Source organism: Corticium candelabrum, chromosome 3, assembly GCF_963422355.1.
Source record: "Corticium candelabrum chromosome 3, ooCorCand1.1, whole genome shotgun sequence".
NCBI classification, from domain to species: domain Eukaryota; kingdom Metazoa; phylum Porifera; class Homoscleromorpha; order Homosclerophorida; family Plakinidae; genus Corticium; species Corticium candelabrum.
In genome coordinates this window covers 2,558,443-2,572,724 of record NC_085087.1, presented here as the reverse complement: position 1 = coordinate 2,572,724, position 14,282 = coordinate 2,558,443, and the positions used below count along the sequence as shown (strand labels likewise).

General features: G+C 37.0%; 1 protein-coding gene across 1 annotated transcript in view; it reads right to left on the bottom strand.

Annotated features, from left to right (window-relative positions):
• LOC134176990 (structural maintenance of chromosomes protein 1A-like) overlaps nucleotides 1-14,282 on the bottom strand; it is a 34,722-nt gene that overhangs the window by 6,941 nt on the left and 13,499 nt on the right. Inside the window, exons 15-36 of the mRNA XM_062643688.1 lie at nucleotides 14,021-14,234; nucleotides 13,920-13,960; nucleotides 13,523-13,625; nucleotides 10,801-10,932; nucleotides 10,220-10,312; nucleotides 8,375-8,433; nucleotides 8,278-8,314; nucleotides 7,525-7,599; nucleotides 7,384-7,467; nucleotides 6,682-6,750; nucleotides 6,489-6,622; nucleotides 5,807-5,897; nucleotides 5,722-5,752; nucleotides 5,579-5,664; nucleotides 4,823-4,900; nucleotides 4,685-4,768; nucleotides 3,944-4,000; nucleotides 3,814-3,879; nucleotides 3,080-3,145; nucleotides 1,796-1,870; nucleotides 776-888; nucleotides 456-563 (exon numbers count right to left, since the gene is read on the bottom strand). Of these exons, the coding sequence (XP_062499672.1) occupies nucleotides 456-563; nucleotides 776-888; nucleotides 1,796-1,870; nucleotides 3,080-3,145; nucleotides 3,814-3,879; nucleotides 3,944-4,000; nucleotides 4,685-4,768; nucleotides 4,823-4,900; nucleotides 5,579-5,664; nucleotides 5,722-5,752; nucleotides 5,807-5,897; nucleotides 6,489-6,622; nucleotides 6,682-6,750; nucleotides 7,384-7,467; nucleotides 7,525-7,599; nucleotides 8,278-8,314; nucleotides 8,375-8,433; nucleotides 10,220-10,312; nucleotides 10,801-10,932; nucleotides 13,523-13,625; nucleotides 13,920-13,960; nucleotides 14,021-14,234 (1,896 nt within the window). The remainder of the gene's footprint in view (nucleotides 1-455; nucleotides 564-775; nucleotides 889-1,795; nucleotides 1,871-3,079; nucleotides 3,146-3,813; nucleotides 3,880-3,943; nucleotides 4,001-4,684; nucleotides 4,769-4,822; nucleotides 4,901-5,578; nucleotides 5,665-5,721; nucleotides 5,753-5,806; nucleotides 5,898-6,488; nucleotides 6,623-6,681; nucleotides 6,751-7,383; nucleotides 7,468-7,524; nucleotides 7,600-8,277; nucleotides 8,315-8,374; nucleotides 8,434-10,219; nucleotides 10,313-10,800; nucleotides 10,933-13,522; nucleotides 13,626-13,919; nucleotides 13,961-14,020; nucleotides 14,235-14,282) is intronic.

The window sequence follows — 14,282 nt, the reverse complement described above, 5'->3', positions numbered from 1 at the left end:
CTTGTCTCATAGCACGTGATGGCTTTCCAATCATGTCACTGTTAATTTCATGAACTTTGGTGCCTCCTAGCATGCTTTATCGAGAGAAAACCTTAGCTGCCTTCAACACCATTTCTCCCTTGGAAATTGATTGTAAAAAATTACATGCAAAATGGCTGCAGTAGGGAGGTACTTAATTAGTTCATGTAACACCATAAGGATGTCCTACCTACGCTCAGTCTGTCCAAGCCAAAATATAATTCCCTATTTTCCACACTGGTCAAACCAAAATTGAGTACAAGTAAGATATCTGAAATGTTTTCATATTAGACAATAAATGAATGCAGATATAAAAGTAATAAAGGAACCAACACAACATTGTCAAAACTTACCAATAAAGGCAGAAATACAAATTAATAAAACACAAATACATCAAGACATGCTGTCTTTCAATGCTGCTATTTAAAGTGAATTACCGGTCTTGCTGGACATCCATAAAAGCCTTCTCTGCCCTCTGAGCCCTCTTCCTTAAATCACTGAGATCGTCTGCTGCATCACGAAGCCGTTTATCTGCATCCTTTAGTCTGACATATACATTACACTTCAATTATAATGTAAATATCATGTGCTGTTAGTCTCTAGAATGTTAAAGTGATCGTTTAAATGCTTAACTTGTGTCGGTTCCAGTAATCCAAGTACAAACTATGAAGACTACATGTGTTATGCACAGCAGTAATAATGCCACTAGATTTGCAGTAAATATATTCATACCTAGAGACTCTCAAATACAGCTGACCTGTCAGAAGCATGAGGATTATAAGCACCAACTGCTCTTAACTTGTTCTGCATATCACTGATAGATGCTGCCATTTCTTCCCCCTTGCTCTTAATTTTGCTGAGATCTTCTTCCTATCAAAAACAATTCTGTAGTATGCACATCAAGTAGTCCATATTTTACAGCCAACATTATCGTCAATATTTTGACGATTGTGTACAGATAGCATTATTTAGTGCATAACTCAGTGTAGCTCTACCATAAACTACTATCTTTAACAATAACTGTATCTGCACAATTTGTCAGTGCAATTGGACTCAATTTGTTCAGTCTGACAAATAACAAGAAAAGATATACTACATGTATGTGTCTCTACTGTGAGGAAACAAAACCAAGCGGATCACGGTGGACATCCTTTACCTCTATAGATAATAAACCATTTCATATCAAGACTATTACCACAACACAATCACCATTTACAACCACCTGATGGCCCACGTTAGAGTGACAGGGATGACAAACAGTCACAACAAGTGACAAACGATATAAGGAGAACTTGAAACTAATTACATACTATATTAGTCACTGCAACAATCAAAAAAGGAATGAAAGCTACAGCATTCTCATGAGAAACAACGCTTACACTTAAAGGTCACTAGCAAACACATAATCAACCTTCATATGCAATAACTGACATCAACAAATTTGAAAAAGTTGCTTCTCTAGTAAGTAGCCACATTAATAGACAATGCTGTTTAAAGTGATCTACAAAAGCATCAAGTAGAAACAGTTATTAGAAAATACATGCAACAGCTCAGGCCACTAAAGCAAACCATTTACAATCATTTAGGATATAAGAAAAAGTTTGAACTTCACTGGTAAGACATTCAGACTTACCAAAATTTGAAATAATACTATATGTAGTTTGAAATTCCAATTTCTGATAACATTGATGCATCAATCAAAGAAACAAAAATTTGTACAAACAATACAGTTAGCAATTATACATGCATAACTGTACAGCTGCTGTCAACAGATTACCTCACAAAGTTCATCAGCTAATGAAGAGTAGTCAGGCTTGATACCTTGCTCACGATCATAAATAAGACGAGCACCCTATTAAAGTAAATGACATCATTCTAACAAATTTATAGAAGAAATGGAAAGTAAATAATTTGTTAATAATAAAACATCTAGTCAACCGCACACTCATTTGGCTCTAAGAACTCAAACTACACCTACTCCCAAAGACCATTACTGGCAAATGCAAGTGCCATGAAACAAGTTAGCAATTCCAACTGTACTGTGTTGATGTTATCACAGGGTTCTCCCTAAAGCATGGTAGCGTGGTACAGTGCCACGCTGAGAAATCCCAGCCATGTGACCAAGTACAATCGCATGTAAACAAAAACGAGGAAAGTTCTGGATTCTAATTGACAGTGAAAGTCATAATTAGAAGGCGAGTCACTGAAGAACGATTGCTTGGTCAACCAGTTACCGCTTCCACTTTTGAAGTCCAGAAGTGTCGTTTATGTGAGGAAGGTCTGGAATTTCGAAGCTATACAGATGCTCGCGTTAGTGTGCATGTGCGTAAATGACATAGGTGAAGAGGGAAGTGGCAGGTTCAATAACTTCGTTCTTTCCCGTATATTAGGGATAAAATTCAAAGACAGCATGTAACAAAGAGACAGAAGCTAAAATTAACGACTGGGAGGAAACCAGTTCCAGTCAAGCAGTCTGCCTCAGGCTGACCGCAATACGTCACTCTCTTTGTTAATTAGTTTAGTTGTAATGGAAGCCGGGCTTAATTGACTAACTAATGCTCAGTTTGAAATCATCAACAATAATATTACCTACACTGTAGCAAAGGTCTGGGTATCCCAGCGTCTGTCATGGAAAGGGCGTGTCTTGCAACTACCATGTCCGCCACACTATTTTGAAATCTTGGGGAAACCCTGTACCATTCTAAAATCCAAAGTCATTTATCCAGCAACAGATCAACAACAGATAGAAAATCCAGCAGCAATCTAACACTGTGCAAATCTTGCAGCTACTGTACTACAGAATTCCTTGACTCACTAAATCTACATCACAATATTATTAATATGTCTAGAAAGCATTCCAGGAATTTGAAGATAGAATTCCTTGTCAAACAGCTCAATCGGCGGCCTACATATCTTCCCCTAATTGTACTAATAAGCATTATAGCAAGAGTGCTTTAGTAACACTACTACAACATGTTCAGCTTCTAAAGTGTTGACACATCCAATAGTACACTACAAACTAAACAATGGAAACTACCACATTTCTATCAAGAAACTGCACCTCGCTGGACATTGAGTCAATGCCTTCTGATCCACTTATACCTTCTGCAGAATGACTCATCTCTGCCTGTAAATCAAAACATAAATACAGCACAAGCATGATACGATCAATGCAAGGTGCAAGGAGACCATATATCTACTGAAAGTTAGTCTGAGTGCTCCCTCTCATCATCTGTAAGGCGAGGAGATGTCTGCCCACCTTACAAATAGAGAGGGGAGTAGTTTGGCTACACAAGACCAACTGAAATTATGAAAAAAAAGAACTGCAGACAAATACACCATACCGCAAGCAACTAGCTAGTTTATTGTTCGGAAAGTAAGCTAATGTCTCTAGTTTACACTAAATAGCAAACAAATAATGTATACAATTATAAGCAAACTCTAGCCCTTACTTTAGTAATCTACACCTTAATTAAGACCTAAATTGCAATGCACACTGTGCCTGCATATAACTTCACTGATACAAGGAAACAAATGTCACCAAAACTAAAAGACCAAAAACAATTGAGGATTGGCGCAAGCAAATTCAAATGCTTGTTTTTGTCATAATTGACAAACATGTATAGTTTAACATTGTCTGTTCCCAAACTATCATACAACCTTCACAATTATGTAATAGTACAACTATACTTAAAAGCAAAAACAAACGTAGCCAAATAGCAATACTAATGTATACTATACACTAAATGTACGTGTATTATAAATAATAAATAATGGTTCTATGATTTGGCTTACCTCACTAAGTGGCACAATTTCTAGCAACTGAGAGCCCTCCTCTAGTGGCAGATTAAGACTCTCCATCTAATAAGAAAGCAAACGACATGACCATTCCTCTACGTTGTACTGAAATCATTTTTGCACTTACTTTGCATTTCTTTAATATTCGATGGCGCTCAGCACATTTCTGGTCACAATGAGAAGACTGAAATAGAATGGATAATTGTTGTTGAAACACAACGTCGAACTAAATTTTCAAATGGTTGCATGTAGATATACCATGATTACCAATGTACATCTACAGTAGATGGCATCAATTTGCCTTTACTAAATAACGAATCACTCTAGCTATTCCTTTTCACTTTCTTAATCAGCTGAGTACTTAACAACATTACATGTACAGATATCAATGATAAAAGCCACAGACAATGCTACCAGTTGTTTTCAGTAAGCCATAGTCTAGGAGTATGCACACATCAACATACATGTAATGTCCTTGTTTTGCTAAGATACAAAATAAAGCATAAATTGCTACAAAACCAACGCAAGTACCAAAACCAAAATTACTAGCATTATGCAAACTGTTCTGCAAAGTACATAGTCATTATGCGTTAGTACTGTCTGTTTGTTCTGTTTGCATTAGTTTCGTCTTGCTCACTGAAACTCTGACATATCCATAGTATGCAGCTAGTTATAGGTCAACAGATATGTCCCCAATTAAATGTTTACTTTATAAATTTTACCTTTTCCATAATAAGACTGAGACGTTAGTATTAATTACAATAGTGTACATATAAACAAGCTGCACCATTTTACAAATAAAATTACTTAAGTAATCGTAGTGACTTGTATGTTACTTTACAGTGTTGAGAACTCAAAAGCAACCAACCAGGTTCATCATGCGTCTCTCAAATGCAAGTGTCTGACGTTGATTTTCTCCATTCTCTGTCTTCACCTCATTTAGCTCAATGTTCTGTTATAACAAAACAACTTAAGAACTCAACCATATACACAATTCTTATCAAACCTTCTCATCTAGCTCCTGTTGTTTCACAGCCATTGCTCCTTCAAGTTCCTTCAACTGAGAAGCACACTCTTCAGTATCCTACAAACCATTAGTTAGTTAACAATTACAACTGCTGCAGTATTCAAGTACACATACATGTGCATAATAATACACAAGAAAAAATGCATTATTTTAACTTGATCAAAATATAAATTCATGGCCAATATCTAACGCTACATTGACTTCCTTGAAAGAAAGTAGTCACTAAACATTGATGTCTTTGCCGACAGATTTCAAATACAATTTCAAGAAATCTCTAATAAGAAGTAGGAAGAAAACCTGACCCACTCTACCCTGGATTTCAATACCAAGTAACATCAGATATTGTTTTCCAAGACAACATAACATCAGAAAATGCCGAATGATTTCTTGAAGCTTGTATTGCTATCATCAGACAGAGTACATAGTTAACAAATTTTGCTCTTCTTATTTTTCCATCTCTCACGAGACGTCCGTTACTATGAGAAAGCATTGCGGCTTTTAGTTATACTAGAAATCTAGTAGCACGTGTAATTAAGAGTGCTGCATAAGAACTATTGCAACAGTCCTAACCAGAGCTAAACCTGATAACTGCAGATCAATAGATAAACAAAAATTTTCAAATTTTCTGACATAAATGTGACCAATAGCAGTTACAAGTGTTTTGACTTGGTAGCAAAGTAATCATGGAACCAAATTAATCAGACAGACCACTGCTGCGCCAGTCTAACCATATACCTTCGACAGTTCTCCTTCTTTCCTTTCCTTCTCCTTTACTTCTTTCTTGTCCTTTTTAATACTTTGCTTTACTTTTGCAATTGAGTCTACATAAACAGAAATCAGCACAAGCTGCAAAACAAAAGACACATGCAAAGCCTAACCATCCATTTTACGACTTTGCTCATAGCCCAACTAGAGGCAAATTCAGTGTTCAATCCCAACCTTGATTAAACTACAAACAAATACCTGATTCTTCAATCTAGTGATTTGCTCGTGATACTCTCTTAGACGCTGCGCTCGCTCTTCATGAACCTTTAGCTGACCTTCCTCATATTGCCTGTAATGTGAATGTCACCATTACAGCAATACAGTACTACCTGTAAGTTACTAGCAAGCTTTTAAGACATGACTTTTGTGGTTAACATAGTTTAAACCAATTGGCAGCAGAGGCACAAAACGTTCCTCAATGCTATTCTCAGAGTTCTAACAATGTAATGTTACTAAACCTAAAATCAAATTCTCTAAGCCACCCTAGATCAAGTACAACCAAAATAAAAGAATTGAACCGGGAGTTCAGTTAACAATGATAGAGATATGGAAAGCAACAAAATAAGCGACATGATACTTGAAGAATAAATTGATGTGCTCCTGGTCACATACAAAAAATGTGACTCAGCTGTAGACTGCGGAACAGGGAAAATGACTATGCCTACAATCTGTAAATATAATTGTGCTGAAAGGTAATTGTTGCGTGCATGTTTACAGACAGGCATTGAAAAGTCAACATAGAAAACTACAAAAAACCTTGTTATTAACAATGGAATATTGTGATGCTGTTAAAAACAAACCTGACTGTCGCTCATCCATTATGAGAAAAAAAGGGATTAGAGAACAAGACCTAATGTAAATACCATTCTGCTCAGCTTACCTGATATTTGATACATTAATTCTTGTACAAAAATCAGCGAAGACTTGATCTTCCTTGCTGTTCAGTTCCTGTTCTAACTCTTCAACTATATTAGTACGACGGGCTACAGCAGCAGTCATATCCGAAATTAGACTCTAGAGAAACATAAGCAATAAATCCATTGTCCCCAAACCATAGTATGCGAAAACATAACCTCTGTTTCCATAACTTTCACGTCCAGTTTTTTGAGCTCATCACTACTTTGAGGAATTTTCATTTCCTCCTATAGCAAAACAAACTTTTTTTACAAAAACAGCTGTCACTAGATCCAATGTAACTGATGAAGTGTAAATTTTAGACTCATAATTATCTATACTCATAGTACTGTAGAGTGACAGCCAATGTAGCCTTCATGTATACTAACTACATCAGCATAATTTATAGCAACAGCACATGGTTTCCCACTGAAAGTCCTTCCCTCATGTGGTTTGTGTATAAAATTTGATAGTTTTTTTCTACTCAAAGTTGCCTGTGTGAAACATCCTTAATGAAGGATACTCTTTCTACTAATTTTAATGGGGTAATATCTAAACCTTCAAAATAACATGCACTTAGACAACAGACTCAAAAAAGACGACTTCAAATGAAAGCACAAGTAGCTGAGTATGCCATCAAGAACAGTCACATCAATACTTACTCGAGTTCATTCTTTCATGTCTGCAGTTGGTGGTTTTAAATATGTAACAACTTCAGCCCATTACCAATATGCATCGTTTCCAAGCCAAATTATATAATTACATTCAAATAGCATTCAACAACAGTTTAGAACTGCTGAGCTTAGCAGAAAGTCAATAATTCATAAGCACAGTAACTAAAAAACAAACAGTACTCTTGAGCAAAACTCTTGCCAACTTACCGTAATTCTGATGTCATGCTCACAGTAACTCTGGCGTTGCCGATATGCATCCAGTTTGGCTTTCAGAGCCAGTAGCTCTGCCTCCTACCAATCATTTTGGAAATGTCACAAAAACATTAAATTCCACCTTCTAAACTTTACTTGTGTCCTGTCTTTCTTCAGATGTTTCATTTCAGCAACCAACTGCTCTCGTTGTTGCCTTACATTATCAACATTCTGCAACAAACATCACTTCATGACTAATTATCTACCATAAATAGATAAAATTGTTACAGCACTACAAGATTAAAAAAGGTAAGACTCCAATACGATCCTAACTCTTGTGTGTTTAATGTGGTTAGCAGTGAAAAACAACTACAGTGTACACGCTGATCTCTGTCATCACTCTAGCCGTGCAGTTCTGAGTGATGTGATCTCATCACTCAGAAGCACATGGCAGAGTTACAGCAGAGGTTGCTCGTCACTGCAAAACACAGAAAAGACACAAGAGCCAACTCCTAAAGAAGTCTTTTACATCAGTCAATGCATTGCCGCTGTACACACAAGAACAAGTTAAAAAACAAATCTTCACTTTTGCAAAAGCTCACACTGCTCAGTAATGCCATGGTTACCAAAAAGAATAGCACAATGCCAAAGTGCTAAGCTGGACAATATCTAGAGTGGTTTAAGGTGCTTGTTTTAATACTGTATGCTCTTTACAACAAGCATGCTTAATCACTTCCAAATCAGTGATCTAAACCATTTACGTTATCCTTTCTCAATGCCTATACATGTTTGATCTCAAGATAAGTAAATTCAAGTTTGACTGTTGCATTAAAACCCCAATATGTTAAACCCAATACCTGACACAAAAGTTTTTTGTGAATTCTAAAACCAAGAGACAGCTACACATACCTTTTCATTCCATCGCTTTGCTTTCTTCTTCAATTCTCTGTCAGTGACATATATGTTTGATATATAAGGCACTTAGCTATTATGAATAAGCTCTTACGAAAACCCAGCACTGACTCCTCCAAACTCATGAAAAACAATGCCTTCAAGAGTGATTACCTGCAAAAGAAGACATAGCCTACTGACAGCTCACTACCGCAATAGTATCCCACACAAAGTGGCACAAATTCTTAGTGCTGCAGACATAAGAACATTGAAAGATTTCTAAAGACCATATAAAATGTAATATGTCACGTCCTAGTTAGTTGTGCTAATATAGAATGTACATGAGGAGTGTGTATCAGCCTTTGTTTTCGATCATGTGGTTGTGTCTGACTCTTTTCTCCCTTGTTTTCTAACAGCTACTCCTAGTATAAAATGTAAGATTTTTGTGGTATAGGACAGTCTTAACAACTTCAAATTGCTTGTTTTTCTAGTATGACAACTCTGCGCAATACCTTCTCCTCATTGACTAATGTACCATACTGCAGGTATGCTATCATAGCAGCCATGTCTGCATTCTTCCTCTGACACCTTGAAATTTCCTCAAATTCAGTAAAACAAGTTGTCCCGTTCTCCTCTCTTATATTGGTGTGATGTTTGAATATCCATGGAGACAGTCTTGTCTTATGTTTACAGCCCATATGTTGTAGATCTTGATGAATATAAGGAAGACTTGCTGGCCAATCGAAGACTAATTTGCAAGCTCCATTTGCAAACATAGACAAGTCTTAAGCTGCTCAAAAGAAAGCTTACAATACAAAAAAGTAGATCTATGAATTGAAGAATGTGCAATGGTTCTGAAGATGTCAGAGTCGCAACGAAAGGACTGGAAAGTGTGTCAAGACCTTCCCATAGTCCTTTTTAAATACTGCAAGTGATCATACTAACACAGAAGTATGCCTGGTTGATCAACACAAAGAAGAGTTTATTATTTGGCTCTGGATCACGTGCATTGGCACTACCCACAGCAAGTAGATACCACCTGAACCAGCCAGACAAAATCTACAAGAGGACACTTCCCCAAAACAATGCTCTTCCTGCTGGAGGTGAAGCCCAACAGACATCCTGAAGACTGGTCACTTGTGTTAAAAAAGTCAGTGAGAAGTGTGGTAGCTGGCAAATAATAAACTGTGATGGACATGAACTTCTGGAACTAATGAGTGTGCTTAGAATAACGGTACTAGTATATCATTGCAGTCTGACTTCAGAAAGACCTGACATCTCAGTAGAGATAAGTGTAACGTAACATTGTTTAGTTATGTGTTCTGACACAGCATGTATTTGTGTAGAATACTTCAGACTTGGTTTGGGTATGGATAACACGTGGTTGTGTCTGACTGTGTTTTCCCTCTCTCTCTCTATCAGCTAGTCTGAGGGCTCATTCAACTGATCTCTTCCATGACAGGAAAAAGGAGTGTATCTTTCAGATGCATTCAATTGCTCACTGACTTTTCTGGAAGACTCCTCTAGCCTCTTCCATTTCTTCCAACTCGTGAAGAGTCTGAAAGATAGGTGTGGTTCTGCATGCTCTGCATGCATAGCAAATGAACCACCATCCACAATGTCGAGGATCAAACAACTACGCATGCACAGTTGGTACAACTCTTCCAGCAAGGAAAAGGCAATCGATTGACTCCAATCTTTCAGTCTCTTCCAAAGTCTTCCAGTTTCTTCTCAAAGACGTCAATCAAATGCACCCCTAGAGTTCAAGGCTTGAAAGAACCCCACACAGTCCATGTAACTAAGCATAATAGCAGAAAATTGCCTCATTTCAATGTACATGTAAGAAGAGACCACACCAGCACTCTACTCTATCAAATAGTCAAATGTTCCATCATCATCATCATCATCATCATATTATCATTGCTACACAAAACACATGTCCTGATAGACATACACTTACCGTTCGTCCTTCTCTGCTTTTATACGCAATATCTCTAGCTTCGTCAACATTTTCGCAAACAACATCATTGCCAACACAAAATTGAATGGCTTTCTACAAGTACATAACAATCACAAGTATAACAAAACACCATTGAATGAGAGTTAAGTGGAATTGAAACACAGTAACATGCCACATTCACTTAAGTCTTTGTCATCATCATGTATGCTATTATACAGAGTGTAAACTCAATACTAAAATGCAGCATGAAGTTGAGCTTCACATGACACTACACTGTCCAGCATTTCAGGACATGAACTATCAGATGTCTACCTGTCCCAATCAATCAATGCCATTGCAAACAGACCCAAAATTTATTGCAACAAACTATGTATGCATTTCTTTGAACACTTCATGATGTCATTTGCTTTAACATATATTAGAAGACAACCGTATTAGAAGAAATAGTAATCAAGATGCTTAGTACGTCATTTGTTGTATCATTTGCTAGTGGAAAACCACATAAGATAATACATAAACAGTGCTCCCTAGCATATTGCCTCTGTACAACATCTTTACAATTTGCCTCTTTAACTACTTACCTTGACTTCTGGAACATGCAACTTCACACAGTCCAACATCAACTTAGCAGTGCCTCCGAGACTTCTCAATCTCTCGTCAATTGGTTTGACTTTCAAGTCAGTCATGGGTAGAAAATATTCAACACCTAGTGCCTTTAGAAAACATACTGCAATAACCAGTCAAATCAACCATATTAATAGTTACTTACAAAATTTACACTCTGCTGACTTAAACAAGAAGTATACATCTTAAGAGGAGACTACACGATGATCATATCATTGCTGCAATGTGATTTTCATGCCTACTAAGGTTTGAAATGTCTTGCTCAATTTTTTGTTAAGTAAAAACTCTGATCATGGCAGTGATGTATTGTTTCAAACATTATAATAAAGTTTGCATGTTAAACTGACACAGGGATGCCTATGGCTCATTATTGCCATAAGGGCATTTACAGTTTCTCCCTTAATCAATAAGCCTATTCCTGCTACTTGTTTTCACAGAGTTCATTAAGCTAAATCCTCTCTCACAATCTACTGTACCAGAAGCTAAATAGTGCAAGAGTAATGCCATCTTGCAGATTTCAGTACATTCCCATCTTGTAACAGAGACAAAAACTTGACAGAATCTTTTCTGCACTCATGTTCATACAGACAGTCTCTACTACACTAGCAAATGATGTGAACAAGCACAGAAAACAACAACAATGTTCAACTCATGCTAATAATACCAAAACAATCAGAAATACGTAGTAAAAGTTGACAAGAACAGCTGTTAACTGATTCATTAAAAGACCATTTTATAATTAGCTGTTTCTGTTCTTAGGACAGTTTACTTACTTCCAATGCTGGAAGTAAGTAAACTGTCCTAAGACACTTCATACACAGGAAGCTAATCCTAACGTCCCATTTGTTCTGATAGCCTTCTACTATCTGTAAGCAAATCCAACTTCCAAAGTTAGTGTAACTTTCAAGTGACAGTTTACAGTACATACACATGTACATACATAGATTCATGCCGTATAACCGGTTATTTCTGAGGTCTCAAATTACTGCGATTTGAGAATTTACGCAAAATTTCAATTACTGCAAATAAATCTCTGCATTCCAACCAGGAAGGCAGTTACTGGTACACACAGTGTCACAAATGTACATGCCTCAGTGACTTCTTGAGACTCTGAGGATAGGACAAATGTATTGCGAATTCTATATATGTGCTGCTTGATTTCCTTGCAGAATTCGCAGAAATATTATGATCGCAGAAATAACCGGTTACACGGTATATGTTGAAATTATTCGAACAAAAGTGGCCTGCATGTTGAAATGTCAAACTTAATACATTATTTTGTTTAGAATTATTTACTATCATAAATGCATCAAAATGTACACACACAGTATATACGTACATGTGTGTACACAAACATGCACATTAGCGTAAAGTAGTGCTGCAATGTATAAATATAACTACCGTATAAGATGAAACATTGGCTAAGAGATTGGTTTGCTAAGAACTTGAAGGATAAAGCTCTTGGCGGATTATATTTTGGCATTCGGATATCGTTGTTTAATAACTGATATATGTCTTACCCTAAGTGGTCATGGAGAAGTTTGTGATTGACAGCTGTGTTCGTGGTTCAAATTTCCCTAACTTACTGGTCTCCAACTACTGCCGAGTGATGAAGAACTGCTGTGCCAGTGCAAAGAATGTGACCCGTGTCCATGTGAACATGACAGTCCAGCTTCATATATAGCCTCATGGCCTCATTCATAAGCACAACAGACGACAAGCAGGGATTACCTACCATATTGTGGCCTCATCCGCGTGACGTACCATCGCCATATGATGCCTGATCCACGTGGGTGATGACGTCAACATATCCTGGTGGCCAAATTAATGGCAGATTTTGTATTCGTGGTCGCTGAAAAATCTGCCAAATCTGCAAAAATAATTCCCCGCCAACATTTCATCTTACATGGTATATAGCAATACAGCCCAATGTGTATCAGCAGCCACTGACAATTTGCAAACTAGAAAACTAAATAGAAATAGTCAATCAATAACTTCTCTCCTACTGTATCTAGGTACTGTAAATCCAGAAATTTTGTACTCATGAAATTTTAGTTATTTTCGTACAGATAACGGTACCTGGTTGTATTAAAAAACATAAACACTAAAATTTATACATAGATGCACTTGAATTTGGATACAGTACTGTACCGATGTCATGCACTAAAATGCCATGTGTATGAACTACTAAATTTATGAGTACAAAAATTTCTGGATTTACAGTACATCATAATCCAGACCCACTGTGGCAGTGCAAAACACTGATGTGCTACAAATGTACACTGCTACAATTCTTAACTCATTTAGAGCCACAAACACATCTAAAATTAGATTGCAATTGCAATACACACATTGTAATGCGGAAGAATGCTATGAAATACAAATTTTCTGACCAGCTTCCCAAATTTCAAAATGTCCAAATTGTCGTAGAGTTTGCATTCGTTCTTTAAAACTACACTTTGCAACCTAAGTAAGTTGTCCTTCTTTCACATGCAGAAGAACTACCAGTATGGAACTGTTAAGTAAGTGATTTCTTTTGCTGGGGCTTTAAATTGGTAGCCTCTGACCCCATTAGGTAAGTGCGGCTAAATCATAGCACAAATATTATGTTGCAAAAATCTCAAATCTGACATCATTTTTAGATGTACATGCTAACCTTTACTTTGGTAGAACACTAACCTGGTCCCTGAGATACTTGATACATATCTTGGCTGTTTCTGCATTCTCTACAACAATGTCATCCAAGTGTCTCCCAATAGATCGAACGAGTGCAATCATGTGCCTAACAGAAACACAGTCAGTCAAATGAAGCTAAAGTAACTGATGTAAAGTGAGACTACATGTGGAGGAAGGCATTTTAAGAAATAATAAGAGTTCCACCCAACACCATATGAGTGCCTTTGTCAGACAAACTAAATTTTCCAAGTCACCTGATTGAGAATACAAGCGTCTCATTCAAATGTTTTGCTGGTAATAATATCAGTAAGAGTGGAAACTCTAATGATCATGGCACAAACCAAGCATGTGCACGTAAACATAAAAAATTAAGCCAAACACATGGTGTAACTTCACCCACCTGTGATGCTTGGCCTCACACAGTTCATACACCCTTCCATACTAAAAGGCATAGTAAATTTCTTGTACAAGCATGTAAACTGAAACTACACTATATCTCACCACTCCCTGTGTAACATTCTGTAATGCACTTAGTATATCAGCTCGTTTCCGCCTCTTCTCATCTTCAAAACTGCTCATATGAACTTCCTGCAGCTTCTCTTCTACCTCTTCTAATTCTGATGATATCTCTGTTAATCGAGTGGCACTGGTAGTTTGGTTGTGTTCCATCTCCTGGTATTGTTTTTCATGTTCCTCCAAAACTTTACGATTTTCACTGTCCACAAACAAACTTTCGTTGCAAGGTAGTAAAACACGAGCTATT